This window comes from Amblyomma maculatum, chromosome 3, assembly GCF_055883805.1.
Source record: "Amblyomma maculatum isolate TAMU_Amacu chromosome 3, ASM5588380v1, whole genome shotgun sequence".
Classification (NCBI taxonomy): domain Eukaryota; kingdom Metazoa; phylum Arthropoda; class Arachnida; order Ixodida; family Ixodidae; genus Amblyomma; species Amblyomma maculatum.
The window spans coordinates 197,681,469-197,703,838 of NC_139346.1; the positions used below are offsets into that span (position 1 = coordinate 197,681,469).

A 22,370-nucleotide genomic window follows, 5' to 3' on the forward strand; every position below is an offset into this window, starting at 1 on the left:
GCTATTGGCAGGAAAACCCTTGGAAAGTATCTTTATCGCACATCACAGCGTGCTTTCAACACCATCTCCGTTCGACTACCTACATCTGTGTTGGGCACTCTTTCCCACATTGCACACCGCCGTCACTTGCTCTCCGCGCCAGCGGCCGCACACGCTCTCCTTTCGCGAAGCGCAACCTTGGAGCGCGCGCTAAGTTGCTTCGGTGACGCAACACGAAACAGACCAACAGGCGCTCCTGACGAAGCCACCGCCCCCAAGAGCGGCGCTGCGCCGCGTGACGTCGCGTACGGTACCATGACGTCACAACGCGCGGCGGCGCGGCGCGCGAGCGTACCGGCGTCGACACTCGCTCGTCGGCTAGTTCATGCGAAGAGCGTCGTCGGGCGCGCGTGGGTTCGGAGGTGCTTGTTAGCCTGCGAGGTGGATTACGCGCCGCGCGATAACCTCGGCCGGCCTCTACCGTGCGACTTATGATGATGGTGATTATGCGTGCTGTGGTGCTGCTCGTGCTCTTCGCGGTGGGCACCGCCGAGGCAGCGCGGCGTCGCACAGGTAGCGGCAAACCCCCCATCATCGAGGAGACCACGCGGAGGAAGCTCAACCGTCAGACGCGTGAGTGATTCCCCAAGCGTTTCTTTCCTGCTCGTAATGGACAGCGTGGCGTAACACACGTTGCGCCCGAACCTCGTGCGCCCTGAGATTCCTCGTTCGGTAGACGTGTGCGCTTCGTAGCCTGAAGGTTGACAAAAAAATTCCCGCTTTCTTCCCTTTTTTGTTGTTGTTTGAGGGGCGTTCCTCAGCGACATCAGGTTCGCTGTTTGAATACGCAGAACTGAAAGCTTTCTTGCGGCTGTAGTAAACCGTTTAAAGTGATTTCAGGAGGAATATACCGATCAACCGGATCGCTTATTGTGTTGTCGTGGCTAAAGGTGTGCATTATACGTACCTGTATATGGGGGGGAAGGGGGGGGGGGGGGGCACTGGTGATCTCAACTCTCCGCGTCGCTAGAGCCGGTTCAGCTGAATGCGAAGTGCAGTCACTCCGGGCTTTGTATATTGTGACTTTTCTGCAATGCCGAGGCGCATGTCGTACGCAGAAACTTTTGAAAGTGGCATAAATGGTTAGCTACGAGAGAGGTGAGGAAAAAAACGCAGTTTTTACAGAGTGCAACAGTGCACCGAGCGGACTCCGCTGTTAGTTTCAGTTAAGCATGCAAAGTACATGACCATATTCCGGTGTAGTTTCTTGCCTAAGCGGCTGGTGTTGGGCAAGTAAATCGGGGAGGGCTGACCTCATTTAGGTATCTCAATAGCCGTGCGTATCCTCCCCCAGCGCAGGCATTCTTCGTGGCTTCTTTGTCTCTCCCAAGCCCCTTTTGCGGCTCCCATTTATTATTGTTGTACTGTCATAGTCTTCGGGCGCGCGACTTTCAATTGAACGCGGCGGCTGTCTGCACGAGGCGCGCGCGCTGTTTTCGAGGAGCGGTCGGTGACATTCGGTCTGTGGCGAAACTCGGCGTGTTTTGCTTCTTGGCGCTGCCGTCGTTCGGTGGCGGCACTCGTGCTGGGACGAGACGCCTTTGACGCCGTCGTATCGCGTTGCGTCGGCGCCGAGGAACGCGTGCAGAGCCTTTCTCCTCCGTCGTTTTTAGCTCGTCGCGCGTTTATCCGCTTGAACGCGCCCCGTCGCGGAAGTCTTTGTCGCTGTTGCCCTGCAAACCCTCGTGTTTCTCGTCGCACACACTGCTGCCCGCACGTGGCATGAGGGGTGGTGTCGCGGCCACTCGCTGTGCACGGGCCCGCAGCAGAACTGCGAGCGCGTGTCCTCGCCCGACCCACAGCGCGAACATGCGGACGCACTGCATGTCATCAGTGAAAGAGAGAAATAACATTAATCTGCGCCCGTCAAAAGGTTGGCCAGGACCCGAGGCGCAGCTCTGTCCCAGCTATGTCCTCCCCTCAGACGTCGACCGGGATCTCCTGGATCTTAGCAGCGGCCAGGGCGAGACAGATGACTTGACGCTGTCCTTTTTCGTACTGTTTGAGTAGTATTAGCTCCCTGGAATCATCTGTTCTGCCAGGTTCTCCGAATCTAGGGCACTTCTATATCTTATCGATCATGTCCGCTATGCCCTCGCAACGTTTGCACCTAGGGCTGAATATTTCCGGGTGCCACTTGCTGTAAAGCAGGGGGCTCGGGAATACTCCGGTTTGTAGCTTACGCTGCATAACCGCGTCGCTTTTGGTGAGTGGCTTACGCGCTTTTGGAAATATTGATCTGCCTAATTTGTAATAATTTAGGTTATGTTGGTATGTATTAAGGCCATCATCGAACTGTAGAGGCTCCTCATCGCGCAAGGAGTACGGGGTTACGCATGAGACGTCACTGGGTCCAGGCAGGTAGCTAATCGTCGGGCTCGCACGTGCGCTTTCTCGATCCCCCTCAGCCAGTGATGCGCCGGTGTCCAAATGAGCGCAAACTGCTCTGCCGGTGGTGGGCTACTTGTTAGCACTCTTGCTGCTGTGGCCGAAATGCGGCCCGCGTCAAAGTTTCTCATCGCTGACTTTTAGTCACTAGCAATAATTTTGACCTGTTGCTGGGTGGCCATTGCTAGCGCAATGGCCACCTCTTCCGCCTTCATTGCGGTCGAGTGTCGGGTGCTGCAGCGCACAACCGAGCCCCCGTTTTCTTTAGTTGTTACCGAACGCGTCCCATACAGTCTGCGCATTGTGCAGCATCTGTATTGTCTGCCCTAAAAACGGCCTTGCAACGCTTCTGTTCTGTCACTCTTCTGACTCCCATGGTATACGGGGTGCATGATTTTGGGGAGTGGAGGCATATTTGTGGTTGAGGCTCACATCAGTGCTGCTGTAGACATTGAACTTAGAAAAGGTTGTCGCAGGACATAAAAAGGTCTAATTTTAGTACCGATATTTCTAAGCGCAATAATAACGCAAATAAATTAGGGTACAATTGATTTCTACATCGTATTCAGCAGCGAAGCCTGCCGCGCAAGAGCTGCGTCAATGCTTCGGTAAGCCAGGCTGGCTTCACCGCATGACGGCTATTGCATTGAAGGCTGGCTTTTTTGCGATACACAAATGTCGCGATGAGAAAAAAAGGCACAACTGACCGATGGGTAGTGTCAGGCGGAGACACCGTTCACATAGTGACGCGATTTACAATGTTCAGTCAGCGGGTGTCAAGAGCCACGCGTCAGGCTGGGCTCCACGCGCGCAAGGCGATCGTGAGAAAGAAGATAGGAGAAGCGCCCCTTGCAGGGCCGCGGCGCGCAGTTCGATATAGAAAATGTATGCCTAACGGGAGTTCGAAATAACACGAACAAACCATATGGGACTTTCAAATGAATACTCTGCGAGTTATATATAAGCAATAATACGATATATTCGAGTTCTATATATATATATATTGGGGATCGACATATAATACTGAGCTCGACCGCCTGCTCAAACAAACTTTGTTTTGTGGGGTTTAACGTCCCAAAGCATATCAGGCTATGAGAGACGCCGTAGTGGCGGACTCTGGAAATTTCGACCACCTGGGGTTCTTTAACGTGCACTGACATCGCACAGCACACGGGCGCCTTGCTTTTCGCCTCCATCGAAAAGCTGCCTCTGAGGCCGGGATTTGATCCCGCATCCTTGGGAACAGTAGTTGAGCGCCGTAACCACTGCGCCACCTCGGCGGGATGCTCAAACAAGCATATACACCCCCTCGCGTAAAATAATGTATTCATCGGGCACTGCAAAACAACACGTAGAACTTTTTCTTCAGCTATTGAATGAACCAGTGTCCCTCGCACACCAGGTGATTAGAGAGTAGCACAATTTGCTCTATGCTGCTGGGACAGCGCGATTCTTTGCGACAACTGTCAAGTGGTGGAAGATCGTAAGCATCATAACAGCACACAGGGGAATCTGTCTCACGGATAAGCTTCATAGATTAAGTAGTCATATTTAATGACTTCAAGATCATCTTCCTGTACATATTTCTTAATTGGCTTGACGACTGGAAAGTGGAGGCAGCGACCTCCGACAATGGAACATAGAGGCACACGTTGCGCTTCATCAAGCAACTCAGGAACTGACTGAAGTTGTGCGTTACTGCTTTCAAGAGTTCGAGCTTTCTTACGTTTCACTAGGTAGACTCCTGAGTGACTGTCTAAAAGACCGCTTTGGCAGGTATCGACAGCTGGCAGGGGCGCAGTAGCACGCATCTGTATGATAGGCCTATGAGTGCGAAAACAAATTGCTGTTACATGGAACGTTATCGGTAGTAATCACATCTCCATAAACTGTAGACGACGATCAGCAGTTACAAGGCTTCGGTTAGCGTGAATTCAAGTACAAGCCTGAATGCAGCGTTGTGGTGAATGCAAGCATAAAACGAAAAATATCAAACTGGTCTCAATATGACAGGATACGCTGTATATCCCACATTGAAGAAGATGACATTCGAGAATTACGAGGAAGACTTTACTGCAAGCGAGAAAGCTGCAGTTTCTGTCGCTGAGAAGCATTATGACCTGGTCAAAGAAATTGACCGAGGACTTGTGTGACCCGCAATATTTGCAGTCAACGCCGTTCAGCATAACTACGCTGTAGGCGAACAATTGTGCAAAGCAAAAAAATTCGTAAGGCTCATGAACCAGCGGTAACTAGTAACCGACATTAACATGGAGCTGTTGACTAATGAAGAGTCTTCTGACTTTTTCTCTGACAATCGGCACAAAAGTTAGCGTGTGTTATTAAAGCACTTGATTTGGTGCTACACATGCGCTCTTCTGAAGACCCTGTGCTGTACGCTGAATGACAGACCTGCAGACGCCGCAGCAAAACAATCAAATATGAAATTGATACTATACAGAGAAAATGAATTACTATTGAATTGACTATAAGATCAACGTCCTTAAAACTAATGATACAGTACCTAAAAAAAGGGTATTCAATGAATATTCTCCACCTGTCCTGAGAAGACACTTCTAGTTTCATCATCAGAATGCAAGTTCTATTTCGAAGTTAAAAATATGTTGACATTTTCGATGGAAATGTTAAGAACAACGGAAATCGCCTCCTAAGAGTGAAAGCAGCTTTGGGAAACGCTTCAGAACTGTGTATTTCTGTGTTTCACTTTGGCGGGCTGCCAGCCCTGTTGTTTTGAAAATCCAAAGCACAAGTATTTGTGAAATACATCTTCTCAAATTATTTGCTTGGTTGCTTTATTTCTTCATTTTTTTATAGTTGGTGTAAGGCTGGAAAAAAAATAGAGGTTTTCAACGCTGCTGAAACGAATGTAGAGTAATTGCTTTGTGGTGTTAACGCACAATGCTGGTCTCAATGTTTATTTTATTTAATTATTTCAGGTTGTAGCCTTGTATGGCTGCAGCCGTGGTTTCCATGTTTATTGGTAAAATTCCAAATTGGTTTAGAAAAGATGAAAAGCGCGATATTTTTCACTCTTCTGGATGGACAACTAAACAGCGCCGTGAGAACTAGCAACACCTGTAGCTGCTATGCAGGTCCAGTTTCAACGCGACATGATCTTTAGGAGTGTACACGTGCGGAATAGAGCTATATCTCACAATCCTAGCCTATCAAAATGTGCGGCTAAAATGCAAACTATAGGCGTAGAGGCACACTTACTCTCGTCGACATATCATTCAACCATGCAGTGGTCCCTTTTGGTGATGCTCTAGTTAACCCTACATTTGCCTGCAAGGGATGCTCTCTAATTTTCATTTCCGACGGGAGTGCGCTGCTCGCGAACATAATCAACAGCAGCTTTCACTCAGTAACAAATAAGTGCGAATTTTTTGAAGCTTTTGCCTGGTGTTGAAAATTACTTTTTAGGAATTTAACGAACACGTACTAACAGTGAAAGAAGAAGCAAAATAAATTTTCTTCACCCTCCTGCGCTTTTTCAGCTCTTTCGCCGCAAGTACACAGACCCACTTTGTTACGTCACAGCGGCCGGTGGCGTTGGGTTCCGGTGTCCAACGAGAAATGTGACATATAGTGCGCGTTTCCTTTCCGATAAGCATATTATATTCATTTCATGGCGTTGTACATCGAGGCACCCACACTGAACTCAGGCATCGGGTAGTTTAGATTTATTCCAGATTGCCTTTTGACTGTTTAGAGGGCGATCTTTACTTGCTTGTGTAGCAACCTCCCAAATTTGCCTATCGTCTTTTTTTTTTGTTTTGTTTTCTTTACAGGCTTCGTATTTGGTTCTATTTCGTCTGAGACATCTCAGTATGTTTCAAGCAATCGCTTCTTTTCATTCACCTAATGGTTCTTGTCAAGTCCCGTAGAGCACCGTAACCGTCGCAATATTTGTATATTTATGTCATTCCTCGTTAGTTACGCGCATTCTGTCAGGCGATCTTTCTTATTGTTCACTGTCGCGGCGGTTGACATCACACCAAGCGCTGGGCTGTCCCGTCTGCGGTGCGTGTGCTTGCACATTTCGGGCTTGTCGCTTCTCGTGTGCACCTGATCAAGCCCGGAGCTTGCGTAAGGCGCACTGCGCTCACCCGACGCAGGTTCTTTTATTGCACTGAGGCCGCAGGGGCCTATCGGTACTCTGGTGTGGATGTCTTCCGCGGCTTTCTGCCGTACCGGCACAGGGTGCGAGACACAGGACCTGCACAAAACGTCGGCGGCATCCACTCCGGGTGGCGAGCTCTCTAGCTTTGTCCATTTCAGCCCATCGAACGATGCTGCTGTTTGCTCCCTCGCACTTCCTTCCTTCCTTTTTTTCTTTTTTTTTTTTTTTTGGCTAAGCTTTTGGTAACTTCGCGAGCGACCTTATGGTCGGTGCTCTGATTTCCCGTAGGAATCACCTCATTTCCGTGAGCAGAGTTCGTTGGATTTTGCGCACGGTACTTGTAGCCATGTTCGCGGATACGCGCGCACGGCGCTTTTGCTCGCCGATTCACTTGCAAAGTACTCGCGAATGCGGAAGCTATAGGAGAATACTGCCAGGACGCAGTTGAGGCTCAAATGGTGGTGTGTCAGGCTGAGTTCCTTTCTTCCACTTTGAACTGTGGGTGTTCTTCGATTTGTTAAGACAAATCAGTGCTCAGAAGTGCAGCCAATGACCTTGGCTTTTTTCCGCGCACGGGAAACTCTGGTCTCCAGTTCGAGTTTTGTAAAAGGCTGTTTCTTGAAGACGGGAATACGCATCTCACGAATCCCAGAACAAGACATATTCAATCTCGGAGAACCGCATGAAAGAAAGTTTGCCTTTGAAAGCCGTCACCACTGCGTTACTGAGGCCGGTTTAGGTTCCTGTGCGGCGCGGCGCGCTTCCGTCCACTTCCGGCGTCAGAGGCGGGATTCGTGAAACGACGCTTTGTCGCCAGTGGTGTTCGATACCAAGAGACGCTGCAGATCTGAGCCACGACTGGATGAAATCAGAAGTACTAACAACATCCTAATGATCCGGAACAATTATTCGATGGCTTTGGTATCCGACCACTGGGAGTCGTCACCTGTGGCAACTGCTTTCCGGCGGAGACGCAAGCGAAATACGCGTGCACACATCGGTCGGAGGTCTTTTTAGAGAGCTGTGTGGTCAAAATCGAATATAACAGTCGAAACCAATCAACCAATAAAGAAAGAATGAATGAATGATTCACTCAATCAATCACTTGGTTAAATTGTATTGAGCCTCACTAAACGGGACAGCCCTAAATTTCCTTGCGTATATTCTGCTCGGGTAAATTTCAATGGACGCAGAACAATCTCTATTTTCTGCGCGTGTGAAGCCATGCAGTTACAAAAAACTGCTACCACATATCGAGGACGTGCGACCAAAAGTGAACACAAATCTTGTGTCTGCATAAGAAAAAAAAAAGAATTTACAGTGATTACTTTCTTCGGAGCCCTGGAACGCGTCTCTATCTATCTCTAGAAAGCGTCTATCCGAGAGACGATGTATGAGCCCGAAGATCCACAGAAAGCGAAAGCAAAACATGCACCCCGCCGTATGAAAAGGGAGGTATGGAGAGTGCCCTGCCATGTCTATGCTAAAGAGTTCATGCCAGTTGAGCGCGCCGAAAAGGCGTGTGCTTCGGCCCGCGATACGCCTTTCTGTGGCGCGAATCACGAGCAAACTCTGCTGCCGCATATTACCTATACGTTAACCCGTGTTGCCCGTGCCTGTCGCGCGGCCCACTCAGCAGCGCGCACGCATGGAAACAGGCTGCATGTGCACGCTGCAAGGTATGTACTCCACGAGTTCTGGGTAAACAGGCGCACGGACAACGCTGATGAATATTAATAGCGCGAGCGTGACGCGTTATATTCATTCCTGTGTTTGTACATGCGGTGCTACATCGTTTTTTAGCGCTCTCATTTTTTTAATATATTTGAAGGAGAAGCTTTTTTTAGTCTTTTTTTTTCTCCCTTCCGCCATCGAGCCCCTCGTCTCCTGGATTACGCATTTCCGAAAAGGCTTGTATAAATACGTGTGCGCTGAGAATCTAATATAGGCGCGCCGAATTACTAATATAACCTTGCATGTTGCCTTCATCTTACCATTTGTTGATTCTTCCCTGCGGGATTGTTATTACTTCCCCATGTAAGTTTGAGTTTCGCCTTTAGCTGTGACTTATGTCGGGCTAAAGTTGGAGTTGGAGTTATGTTGTGCCCTTTTCCATTTACGCCTTCTCGCAAATTAAATTTTTAAATTAAGAAAGCCGCGAATTACCGAGGGGCGCTTATTAAATTAGAGTACCCTTTGTCCATTCAAGCAAAGAATGCATCGCGAAAATATGCACTCCAAGCAGATTTCAGTGCTCGCTTTTGTGAAGTCAGGTCATGCTATGGGACGAAAAGCATGCTATATAGCAGCTTTATAATTTTCACCCAAGGTTACGGAACTGTGTGGTTTTCCTTGTACATATTCTGTTCTGCGCTTTCTTGGCAAGATATCATTTTCTTGGCAACCAGAAATAAAAGGCACGTGCTATAGAAAAATAAAAAAAAAAAGCATTCGCTGTGGGACAGCAGAGGGCTTTTACTTTTTTGATTAATACAGGAACAAGCTTGTAATCAAAGGGTTACCTCGCGAATCCTTTAGCAAGGCGCATTCTATTAGGTATATACCAGAATTGTCTTCTTTACAGCTTTCTGGTGTTAAGGGCGCGTAAGGAATACTTTTTTATTTTTCGTTTTCACTATTTACCACAAGCACCTTTGATACGTTGCGTACAACTCAACTTGCAGAGAGTCACACAGTAACGAGCTAAGTTCAGTTAAGTCCGTTAGCGGTCGCAACCTGACCTCACGAGTGAGCGAAACTGCTCAATGAAAGCCAGAGACTTAAGGCAGTGTTTGCAACAGCTCTGGCATGCGAATTTTCGCGGTGCGGTCAAAAAGTTTTCGCAAGCGATAGTTAGCGCAAGCAAAGTAAGCGCAGCGTAACGCCCGACTACTGTGCCGGAGTACCCGGGTTCGAACCCGACCTCGGCGGCTACGTTTCGATGGAGGCGAAACGAAGAGGCGTCCGTGTGCTGTGCGATGTCAGCGCACGTTAAAGATCCCCAGGCGGTCGAAATTACTCCATAGCCCTACACTACGGCTACTTTTTCTCTCTTTTCACTTTCACTCCCACCGTCCTTCCTTCCCTTACGGCGCGGTTGAGGTGTCCACAAAAAGAAAAACAAGCTAGACAGTTACCGCGCCTTTCCTTTCCTATAAATCAATCAATCAATAAATCAACCAGTTAAGCGCAGCGTAAGCACTGTCTATTTTTGCGAACGTTTTGGACTTTAGAGCTCTTATGTTCGGCTTATTTAAAGGGATTGTTTGAAGTAGGACCCCGGCGAACCTACACGCCTACTGCCCTTGCTCTTCATTTTATTTCACCGATCCGCCCGATGATGCTGATGCTGATGCGGCCATTCCCCTTTGTATCGGGGGATCACAAAGTTCTGGATCAGGCCAGGAGAAACGGGTAGAAAAAATTGAGGAGTGAGAGAAAATTCATGCTAAATGTCCAGTCAAATAGTCTGAAGAAGTAAGAAAGAGAGAGAAACCAACCGTTCTTCTTCTGTCGATGTCACTGCGAAGGCGCGTGGCAATATATATACTGAGTGGGGGCATTGAGCGTGAGTGAGCGTTTGAACTGAGTGAACGCGCGGTTATTTTACCAAACCTTGCTAATTCACCGCCGTGGTTATGCGCCATAACAACACAGACGACAACAGCAGCAACAGCGGTAATAATCTCACCAAAGGTCATATGAAAATGTATGCACAGAGTAACGTCAGCCGTTTAGGTCGGCGAATTTTTTTGCGGCAGCCACAAATCACATGGCTTTCCTTTCTCAAAACAAAGACGGAACTCAGACTTTCCTCTAAGTATGTCCAGTCCGGACGCAGAAAATGCGTCGTGCATCTTCAGAAACATCTTAAAGAGCTTCCTACAAATGAAAACATAGCTTGCATTCAGCAAAACAGCTTGAAATGGAGAAATGGTAATAAAATTAAGCTGACTGGGAAATCTGCCAGCATTAAGGAAAATAGGTTATTTTGCTCTGTTCAGGACCCCATCTGGGAACATTGTGACGTGCCGTGCAATGCAGCAAAAAGGAAGTTTTTTGAAACGTAAGTCAAATATTCTGGAGGGCGCACTGGAGTTATAAAAGAGTTGGCATAGTAGGAACGAAAAGGAAACGCAAACGTGGGGTTCCTGGCCCTTTTTAAAACCCCGAGCCACAGCTCTGGACAGCAAGGCGCACGCTGGTGTTCCCGGCGGATGCCGCTGGAAACAAGCTGTAATGACGCTCAGAACACTCGGCGCGTAGGTGCTGCTCGCAAGCTCGCAGTGCGTACCTATTTTCGGATGAAGAGCACAATTTCGAAGCCGTTCCTTCTTCACTTCCTTTCAGTTTTTATTTTTTTTTTTATTATTATTATTATTTTTTTTTTTTTTTTTTTTTTTTTTTTTTTGCTGTCCCTTCTCGCTTCATAACATGCGACTTTATATTCCCCGATTCGATTCCGCTTGACGCATGAATTTTCGCTCGCCGGCTACTCTCCTAATTGGATTCAGATTTATGACCTCTTTATTCTTCGCTCCTTTTTCGCGAATGTATGGACCAGACACAAAAGGAACGAGATTTCGACAGCTCTGTCGGTGGCACAGAGTTTGGAAATCTGGTAACTCTGGTGGGCGCGTGTGTGCAGTATACTTCGTCCTTGCTCGCCCGAGACGTCGGCGCGAGGAAGACGTCTAAAACGGAGGCCCAAGCAACGAATAGAAAAGAAGGTAGCTTCATGCAAAACATTAGGCAGAAGTAAAACCTGAGCATTACAAAGCATGCGGTTAGCAACTCGTGCTTCGGCGTGGAGCTTCTAATCGAGTGGAAGAACGAATGCTGTAACAAAGTCGTTTTGTGGCGCGATTTCAGCGAAATAAGTGAATAGGCACGCCTTTTCATGCTCAAAAGAAGAGGGTTCATTAGTCCTGGCACTGCGTTTACGAGATCATTGAAGAGAAGGGAAAGCTCTTATAGAACGAATTATCGACGACAGTACTTTTTAAATCAAGTAAGAGAATTAGTCTACTCCAGCGAAAATAATTCCAAGAAAACACTTAGAGCCGTTTGTATTCGGAATAACATTCCTGCAACCTCAACCTATTCACGCAGTCGTATCCATCATCATCATCATCTGTCTGACTATACCCACTGCAGGGCGAAGGCCTCTCCCTTATTTCTCCAATTAACCCGGCTCTGTGCTAGCAGCATCCACTTGACCCCTGCGAACTTCTTAACCTCATCCGCCCACCTAACTTTCTGTCGCCCCTTGCTACGCTTTCCTTCTCTTGGAATCCAGTTTGTTACCCTAAGCGACTATCGGTTATCCTCTCTTCGCACTACATGTCCTGCCCATGTCCATTTCTTCTTCTTAATTTCCGCTAGAATGTCGGTAACCTGAGTTATTTCTATGACCCACACTGTACGCTTCCTATCTCTTAATGTTACCCCTACCATTTTTTTGTTCCATAGCCCTCTGGGTTGTCCGCAACATAAGTAGAACCCTCTTGGTTAGTCTCCACATTTCAGCCCCATAGGTGAGTACAGGTAGGATGCAACTGTTGTATACTTTCCTCTTGAGCGATACCGGTAAGCTGCTAGTCACAATCTGTGAGTGCTTGCCAAATGCGCTCCATCCCAAACCATAAAAAACGCTATAAATCTGTTGGTTCTTCTGTTATATTCCCATCACACGTGGCAATAAAAATCAGAACTTGAGCATGCTTATATTCATGAGCGACGTTTTTTGCAAAAATAAATGGAAATGTAGTGCACGATTACGTGAAAAATCGAGAGCTTTATTGCGCTCTTCCAGGTACACCTCAGAGCTCAAGCGCCAGCAACAAAATCACTGTAAGGTCATCCTTTGCGAAATTTCTTAGAGGCATGATAGCAATCGCAGGAAACGTGAATTTGAAGAAATGGACCTTAACATTTTATTCCCTGGTTTGCATCGCTTATCGTCTCTACGACGGAAAAAATGCAGCTTTGAAACCAAATGGGAGCTCTGAATTTTTTATTTCTCCTCACTTTGCCGATTTTCAGATGGGGATGTTACGCTGTCGGAATTCGCAATGTGCAGGGCCCATCAAAAACGGGATTCGCTGACCGTTGCCGACGGCCATTTTATATATATATATATATATATATATATATATATATAGAGAGAGAGAGAGAGAGAGAGAGAGAGAGCACGCCGCTCTCAAAACTTGTACGACGTATTTTTTTACCCTGTTGTAACAAGACAGATGAATAGCCGCAGTTGAAATTAAGAATTCATACCTCGTGGGCTATTCTTTTTCTTTTCTATTTACCCCATTCAACAAACCTGTACGAACCGCCGAAAGTAGAGAGCCAACGGGTTGTGTAACTTGAAATCATATGGCCGAAGGAAAAATACCGGGGGTATGTCCTGTCTTGCCTTCTTCATTTACCGTTTATATCTCACTGATATCGATCGAAAAGACCAGAAATTGCCTATTCCTATGTTTGATTGACTGCGAAACAAAATAAAAACTGAAGGTAAACTTCTTTGGTAGCCTTTTTTTTTTCGGTTATTCTCATCGACACGTTTGCGTGAAATAATCACAGGCCTCAATTAAAAACACCCGCTGTCTGTTCCACCTTGTTTCGTGGCGTGAATATCATCTGATTGTGTGTCCACAGTGACCAACAATATCAGAGTGAATAATGTGTTCAATCGACAGCAGGTTTTACTTTTAGTGCCCTTTTTTGTATTGATGGTCTGTATTGCGATGTAGAAATCCAACAATGTGTTCCTCCCACGTGTTCCACGATAATTGCCATAACGACCACGTTTAGCATGGTTGATATTTTCGTAATTATGTTTGCTTTTCAAGAAAGCTTCTTTATGGTGAGGTCTGGAGAATGCCCTTACTGTGCAAACGTTTTTTAAACAATGTGAAGCTTGCAAAGCGGAGAAAGAAACGGCGGTGCTTAAAGTGCGGCATTCATTTTTTTTTTTAATATCTATTCTTGCGGGGTACTTTAAGAGGAGATCATAAGGAGGGCGCTACATGTACCATGGTTTCCTTTTACGCTTGGGTCGGCGCTCATAGTGGAAGCTAATGAGTAATTACTCGCTAATACAGCTTCTTTCGCACTTATTTCCGCGTTCCTGTGCAGTTTCGGCCACTGTGAGAAAAGGGCTCTTTTCTGCAGAGCTATACTGTTTAGTGGCAAAGGCGAACACGTGAAGAAAGACAAATTATGAAGTGGCGTGACTGCCACTGGCCAGTCTCTACTGTGGGTATGTGCTATATGCACCAAGGCGAGAAGAAGAAGACTGCCAGAATCTCCAAGTGCGTCATTAGCCAGAGTCTTTCGTCGTAAAGTTTCTGTGCTGGAAGATGACTCACTAGACGAGAGCGACACACATCTGCGTATTGCCCCTCGTCCTCCAGCGCCGCAAATTCTATAACGACCGACCAACCAGCAAAGCAACGCACATTGCCTTTCTTCTTGATTAACTATGTTTTCCATTGTCAGCCTGTAAACCAAGCAAGGGTGCGGATGCCGGTTTTTCTCGCACGTAGACTGATCGTTTAGTTCACCTCAAGCAGTGTAGTTGCAACGGATATGACTCTGAAGGACGAAGCTATCGTGGACGCTGTTCTATCGCTATAAAGAGTTTCTTGTGTAACTTTTGACATAACGCTAAAGAAACGCCGATTTTGTCCGAGGGAATTACCAAGACTCCGAATTATCAAGGCTGCAAGACTCGGGAGGTAGCGTAACGAACGGGTGAACGCTGCTCGTAACTGAAAAAGGCGATCGCGTACCAACACCTTAGCGCGATTAACAACGGAGCAGCGCAGACAGCGTCACTGAAGCAGCCTGCAGGCTTCGAACAAGCGTTCGTTCGCTTGGGTACCGCGGCGCACAGTTCGCCGTGTGGAGAAGCAGCTGCATTCTTGGCCTGCTTTTGCTCCCAAGACTACGCAACCTGCTGCATTTTCTTCTTTTTTTTTTTTTTTTTGTTCACTTCCCTCTTCTCTGTCTTTAGTGATTGTTCTTGGCTCTTCGCTCCCCTGTTTGCCAGACTGCTTGCCACCAACCGCGAACTGTCCGCCGCCTCCGTGCAAAGCCATTTCCTCAAGTCCTCCTCACCCCTTCATCGCGGCTTCTTTTGTCGGACGCCCTGCCCCCGGGGCTTCTATTTGCAGCCGTAGGATTCACTGCGTCTTGCACTGCTGCGCCGCGCAAAGCAACAACCGCTGTGCAGTGCAGGCAACGGGCTCCCCGCAGAAGCAGGGACGATGGCGCGGCAAAAGAGTAGCTTTTTTTTTTTTTCCTTTTCTTACCCGAGTTACTTGGCGTAAGGACTCGTAGTAGGCGGCTTTTTTTTTCTTTGCGGTGCTGACGGAGGGACGACACACGGTCGGTTCTGGGAAATTCAACTTTGTTCGCAACGGTACAGCCAGAGAGCTCATGCTACAAGAACAAAGGACAGTCAGCCGAAAATAGCTGAGGGAACTCGCAGCTCACTCACTGCGACTTTCAGATAAACGCTTGCCTACGTCGCTGAATGAAGTCTCACAGAGCAAACATCATTATAGCCTTTCCTGTGCTACGCGGTCCTCCTTCGTCACGACACCAGTCCGGATGGAGGCAGCAAGAGTTCGCCTCCACACGAACGAGCATGTTCTCGCTTTTCCGTTGTTGGACACGCTATCAAAGACGCTGGAAGAGGCAGGGGGACAAACCAGTACTCCGTCGAAAGGGATGATCCGAACTATAGACGTTTTTGTTTTTGTTTTTTCTTGCGAAAAAGGGGGGGGGGGGGGGGGGAGGGATATTTTTTATTCTGTTGACCTGTCGAAAGCGTGAAAAATCACCGATAGTACAGTGCGATTGGTGTTACAGTACAGTACAGGCTTAGTGTTATCGCGCGTAGGTAAATGCAGCATTATATATATTTTTTTTTTCTTGGCGACGAGAGGGGAACCTCTGCCGCGTGAACCAGTGTTCTTTTTTCTCGTTCGTATATTTTCAAAGGAGGAGGGCTCAGTAGCAGTCTGTATTTATTTTGCGATTTCACGCCGCTACCGTACCGAAAGTCACGCGTCGTCCCATTTGTCGTGATATGAAGAAATCTGCGTCAGCAGCCTCTCCTACTTTGACAGCTGGGTCCAGTACCTGTACGCTGGGTAGTGCTTATGACTCCTACCGGCGATTAGTCATATGTGGAAAACTGGGACGGGACAGATGCCATCATGCGCCACGAGGTGTTCCCTAGATGAGTCGATTTGTTCTTAATCTTCAGTGTTGAAAATAAATTTCGCAACACAAAGGAGACGTAGATACAAGCGTTCGGAACAACCAAGGCAGGATACGTGCTACACTTTCTCGACTATATTTTATTTGTATTCAAAGGTTTAACCCTTGAATACAGACAACGCTCGTGGCTTGAAATTTAATTGCAGTTGTCCAAAAAGGACATTTTATTCTCAAGCAAAGATAACGGCGGCATGCTGACGCAATTGTCTCCAGCATTCTTTACGTGAAAAGCTTCTATTATCTCGCGCTCAAGCTCGTCTTTTGCATGGCCAAGAAACTGTGCTTTCTTAAGCTTGGGTTTGCGTTTCCGGCATTGGACAGTAAGATGCCCGCTTATTCTGTCCTTAACTAGTTTGGAGTGTTCCAGAGCTCTTTCATTGAAACGGCGACCAGTTCGGCCTATTCACACTCTTTTTCACGTTAAAGATGCTGTAGATTACTTTGGTCACGCATTTAGTGAACTTAGTCAGGTACTTAATTTTGCACACCGCCTTCTTCTTCCTTGTTATCGTCGGGTAAATTTTTGATAGCTTGTGTAGTGCGGGAATAACTACGTTAACCTTGCAATGGCTGCCTATTTGCTTAAGGTTGTGGAGAACCTTGTGGAGATGCGAAATTATTTGAGTGCTCGTCTTTTTCTTCTCTTGATCCCCTTCTTCCTTGCGTGTCTTTTCTGTAACGATCTATTTTCGCCATGAATTGCGACGAATTAGTCCAGACCACCGCGCGTTTGCAATGTATTTCCATGTTGACGTTCCCTCGAGCGTCCTTGCTTTCAGAAAAGGACGGCCTAGTGGCGTAAGGCAGCGCGGCAGTGCGACCTTGCGTCCCCGCGGGCGGATACACATACGTGATGCGCGTGTTGTCTTTTGGGCAGCCAAGACTCCGGTCGAGTCGTACGTCGTGCGTGTCACTCGCGGTTAACAATGACACGACCGCCCCGCAGCGTGTTCGAAAGCGGCGTGTTTCTCGGTGGGCTGCTCGCGATGGGGAAAACCCGTGCTCTCATCTCCTCCGCGCCTCAACTTGGCGTGTTTCCTCTGCGCCCTGCATGCTGAGCGGCAGAGCCGTCGTGCACCTGCGAGGAGGATTCATGAGCTCCGAGGGAGCAACATTGGGCGGCGTACACACTAAATAATGACTGAGCATTGTTAACTGAACTTCTTGAAGCAATTTCCCTTTTTTTTTTGTTTTTTGTTCTGGGTAGCCGTTCTCCTCTGGTGAATCAGAACATACCCGTCACATTTCTCCACTTCGCTTATGTTTTTTTTTTTTTTTTTTGCAACTTTCACTTGTACATGCACATCTGCTGCCTAAATACCTTTGTGGCGGGCAAGGTAATACCTGTGCTGCTACCTGCTTTCTTTTGTTCGTAATAAATGGGCAGGGATGTTTTCGCGCAGTCCTTCTAGCTGCTGTTTTGAATACAACTGAAGGCAACGTTGTGTATACTGCGCCTGCATCGGCGGACTAAACGCTGCCTTAATCGCTAGGAAGCACGTCACGCTTGTGAACACACGAAACTCTTAATTTCGTTTCTCTGGATGGCGTTGGTATTACAAATACACATCGCGCCCTTCACAACGAACTTGGGTCTATACAGTGCTTCTAATGGTGGAAATTACATTCCTTGAATGACCTCCGCGTTTTCGCATGCCCGGTCAATCAGACCACGTGTCCTTTGGACCAAGCACTACACAGCGAGTGATGTGTTCCAGACAACCATTCCTGTACGCGGTCGGTCGATGACCCATCGCTGTCGACGTAGGTCCTGTCAAGCGTTGTTCACCGACACGAACGCAGACAAAACAAGAGCGGGAAACGGAAACCAACGACCATAGGACCTCGCTGTGGAAACTTGGTCCCTTACGGTCCCTCCATTGCCGTTTGTGGGCCAACGCTGGCCGTGTTTGTGTGTACGCGAACGTGAAGCCACATTGCTAGCGGACCCGTGCGTCCTCCCGCGCGTGGCTTCGTCTTCTGGCGATAACAACGCGACGTCGTCCAGCGACGTGCGTAGCAACTCCGAAGGAAAACAAAGGCGGTGTGGGCGAACGACTTATCTCTGACGGCCCGTTTTCGGCCGATGCCGTCCTTTTATTTTTTTGCTGCTACCCGGACCAACCGTGGTCGATTGGGTCGACTATGCAGCGGCCTTTTTTTTATTTTTTTTTTTCGCGCTGCATTTCGCTTTGGCGTTCGCTTCTCTTCGCGTGTGCCTTTATCGGGAGGAGTCGAGTAAGCAGAGCCGACGATCGCACGAGGTGGTTCCATTCGAGAAGCATGAAGGCATGGAGGAACTAAGGGAAAGCGGTGGAAGTGTGCTTCTCGCAAGGTACCGAAGCTATATTCCAGCCGCGCGTTACCCGAGTCGTATTTGCTTTCACTTTTCACAACTCGTCTCGACGTCTTTTCACCTCAACAGCCGTCAAGGACGGGCCAGTACTCAGTTTGGCTGTGGGCTTTGTTTGAATAGCGTTCTTACATTGACATTAAAATCAGGACAAAGTTTGTGCAAAACTTGCATTTCTTTCCCGTGTCCTCTTCTGATCCCGACTTTGAACCATGCACCACGCTTCGAGTGCTCGAAAGGCAACCCGGCTGCGCATTCGCGCATAATCCTGACCGACGACATGACCTGCTACGTGCTGGTCGTATGCATGCACTCTCTGTTTTAATTAAATGTAAACAAATGAATGGGTAGTGAAGTGGATCGAGGGAGGGGAAATTCACTTGTGCCGTACGGTGTCAGGGCACGTTAAATAACCCCAGCTGGTCGAAATTTTTTCACCACGGCTACTTTTTCTCAGTGTTCTCTTTCACTTCCTTGTTTAGTCCTTCTCTCGGGGCGTGGTTATAGATCCCCACAGAAGGAGCAGGAATTATTGTACGATTTTGTGCCTCTAAAGAGCAGTTTCTGAGTGTTTCTGATAGCATTTGACGCAGACAGTACTGTACGCACAAACAAGAAATGAGGATAATGATCTTGTGCGCTAAACTTAGTGCTGTGAGTCGCTTGTCAGGATGCACAAATCATGAGCAGCTGTGCGTTATTTTTGAGAAATAGTATGGTGTTAAAATTTATAGACATTGAGCACCACGTCGCTAAGAAGGAACTGTATGCTTGAAAGGTTTTGCCTTACCAAGATAACTTATTGATATGACGTAGTGCGCCTTCCAAGTGGCAGGAATGCTCGTCCGAGCTGACAGTTGCGCATTCTTAGATGGTGTCCGGTCCCCTGCTGTGGTGATAAACTTGAGCCGCAAAAGAAAAAATTGGATCGCGGTATAGCCGATGACCGCGTATTCTGATTGCATTTCGTAATTCTCGTTACGAGTGTACTTTGTTGTGGTTCGCCGAAGAAAAAAAATGCTTCAAAAATGCCACAAAGACCTCCAGGGCTGTTCATCATAGCCATCATAGCTATTCATCACGTCATCATAGGTCTATATATTTTCGCGTCACAGGGGCGTTTCCTGCGTTCCGCTCAAGACGAAGCTCAGAAGAAGCCAGATTGAAATTGAGCCGCAGTTAAGTGACAGCTCGTGGTGCTCGTTTTTCCATACTAACGCGCACAGTTGTAGAGCGAACTCTCTTGGCCTCTTACAGCTTCACGACTTCAGCCACTGCAATTTGTTGATACCTGCTCCTGCTGTCCAAGCGTTGCACGGCTACGCGGAGACGCACTGTACGGAGCTGAAGACTGTACTGTTGACGCAGCCTTTTTGAAAGCTTCGCAAGGTCGTCCCACATAACCTTGGCGGAAAAATAAATAAGGCGTGGTGTTGAGCGTGGAGCCAATATCTCGTGCACAGCGTCTCAGAGACGAAAACGCGACATCTTACTCAGCTCGAAGCGAACCTGATGGTCGGTTGCTTCCTCTTCTGGCGCGCGCGGGAACGTGCCTGCATGTATGACTGTGGTCGCCCTCGTATTTCCTCTGACGCAGCGGCGGCGGCTTCTCATTTGTGCCTCTGTCTGCACGCTGTCTGCTGAGTGGAGAGGACGGAGTTATTCTCGTCTCTCTAGTCCCGCGCACTACCCGCAAAAGCGCAGGGCGCCTTTGGGACTGGGTGGGCCTGCAGTGAGCATTGTGTGGCTCTTTTTCTGCCACCATTGTTTACGTCTTACTAATTGAAGGTCTGACGTGCTACTTCATACTGGGCTGCAATGTAGAAGTGCGGACATAAGTAAACGGAGTACACTTTTCTTTTCAAATTACAATCATACCTTCTGTATTGAACCTATGAAAACATCATTTGTCCAAGTGTAAGCGCGCTGACGTCTACTACCATCCTGCGCATACCACGGCTGCTAATTTTAAATAGGCAACACGTGAAAAATGTTACAAGGAAATAGCGTGCTTCGTTATATTTTAGTCCGCTCCGGTATTCTAAAGTAGTGTAGTAAGTATACATATATTGTGAGCCTTCCGTGGATGTTCTTTAATTTATTCATTCCATGATCTTCCTCTTTCATTTGTACATACCATCATCATCGTCCCGCGGCGTCGGCTCAGGCGCGCGCCTGGGCTTTGTCATCGGAGTAAAACGCCAGACACGGCATCCCTTGCTTTGCCGTCTCGACCTTGCCGTCTCGACCTGGCCTTCTTCCACAAGTGGTGGAGGTAGGACTTGATCCCCTTGCTGTTTTGTGCCCTGCCTCTCGCTGGAGCTACGTTCCGGTCGCTGTTTACCGCCTGCCACCATCGTTATGACCACCGAGAGTACCCACGAATCCGCAGCACCCTCTACCTCGGCTGCACCACCCCCTCCGACTGTGCCCACACGACAACGCGACCCGCCGCTGTTCGCTGGTCGTCGCGATGAAGACGTCGATGACTGGCTGGACACCTATGAACGCTGCAGTAACTACAACCGGTGGGACGATGCTCTAAAATTTCTGAATGTTTCTTTTTACCTCATTGAGGTCGCCAGAACCTGGTTTATTAACCGCGAACCCCACACCACTAACTGGAACACGTTCAAGCAGCAGTTCCGCCAATATTTTGCGGACCCAGCAGTTCGGACAGAGGTCGCGAAGAATAAGCTCGCCTCTCGCCTCCAAGGTCCCGATGAGTCGTACGCGTCTTACATAGAGGCCATACTTGCACTTTGCCGGCGTATTAGTCCCACCATGCCGGAACCTGAACGCGTACACCATATCTTGAAAGGAATTAATTCAGTGGCATATAACACCCTGATTGCCCAGAATCCTTCTACCGTTGACGCCATTATTGCGACCTGCCAACGTATCGACCAGCTGCAGTCCTCCCGATTGCAGCCCGGCATTGCTACTGGCCCGACCTCTGCTGACATGGATCTGCGGGCACTGATTCGAGCCATCATCCGGGAGGAGCTCCAAGCCCTCAAGCCTGTCTGTCAACACGGGTGCGATCATTCTTCGGTACCTTCTAATGACGCCGGTCTCCGCAACATCATTAAAGATGAGCTGGCAACAATCACTCGGCCTATGGTGTCCGACCCTCCTGCAACCCGCCCAGCATCGACTTACGCAAACGTCGCAGCATCACCCCCTCCTTTTGTTCCGCCGCCACAACTGGCACCGCCCTACAACCACATCAACGCCGTGACGACGGCTCAGCCTACGCCACCCTATTACGCACCTTGGCGCCCCTCTCGCCCAGTTTGCTACTACTGTGGAATCCGAGGGCATATATCCCGCTTCTGTCGTCGACGCATTCAAAACGAGCGGCGTGGTTACGACGCCTTCGAAAGTGACGTACCCTCATATTATCAGCAGCGACCTATTCCCAGCCCACCTCATCGATCCTCCCCACCTCCAGTATCTTCCTCTGAGCCTCGTGGGAACCATGTATCCCGACGCCGGTCCACATCCCCATACCGCCGCTCAGTTTCCCCTCTCCGACCCGCAACCGTTCTCCCTGTCCGCCATCCGGAAAACTAAGTGTTGCAGTTTCCGGAGGTCAAACTGCACTCTGCGAACTTACTAAAAGTCCTCCTGATCGCCCGTATAACGTGATTGCTGTTATCGCTGAAGGTTTACCGGTTGAAGCTTTGATTGATACAGGGGCTGCAATTTCTGTTATTCACGCTGATTTGTGCTACCGTTTGCGAAAAGTGACAACACCATATGATGGGCCTGAACTCCGTGGAGCCAGTAACGTTCCTTTGCGCCCTTCAGCGAAGTGCACCGTACGAGTTGTTATCGACGGCATCCGCCATCATGTGCAGTTTGCTGTGCTCTCACCTTGTGCGCATCTGATGATTTTTGGATGGGATTTTTTGTCAACCGCTTCAGCGTTAATTTCTTGTGGTGAGCGTGTTATCCATATGACAGACAGCGATTTCTCATCTGACTTTCCTGAACGACATCATCCCCTCGTTGCCGCCGCTGATACTGTTTTGCCTCCTCAGTGCGAAAAACTGCTTACTGTTGTTTCTGACCACATAACTGACGGGGACGTACTAATAGCACCATCATATAGTCATCTTGCACGCGGCATCGCCTTCCCGT

At 48.3% G+C, this 22,370-nt stretch overlaps 1 protein-coding gene across 1 annotated transcript in view; it reads left to right on the forward strand.

Annotated features, from left to right (window-relative positions):
* Positions 1-377: 377 nt before the first annotated feature.
* LOC146197380 (dorsal-ventral patterning protein Sog-like) overlaps positions 378-22,370 on the forward strand; it is a 224,120-nt gene continuing 202,127 nt past the window's right edge. The window contains exon 1 of the mRNA XM_084599191.1: positions 378-612. Within this exon, the coding sequence (XP_084455317.1) occupies positions 471-612 (142 nt within the window). The 5' untranslated portion in view covers positions 378-470. The remainder of the gene's footprint in view (positions 613-22,370) is intronic.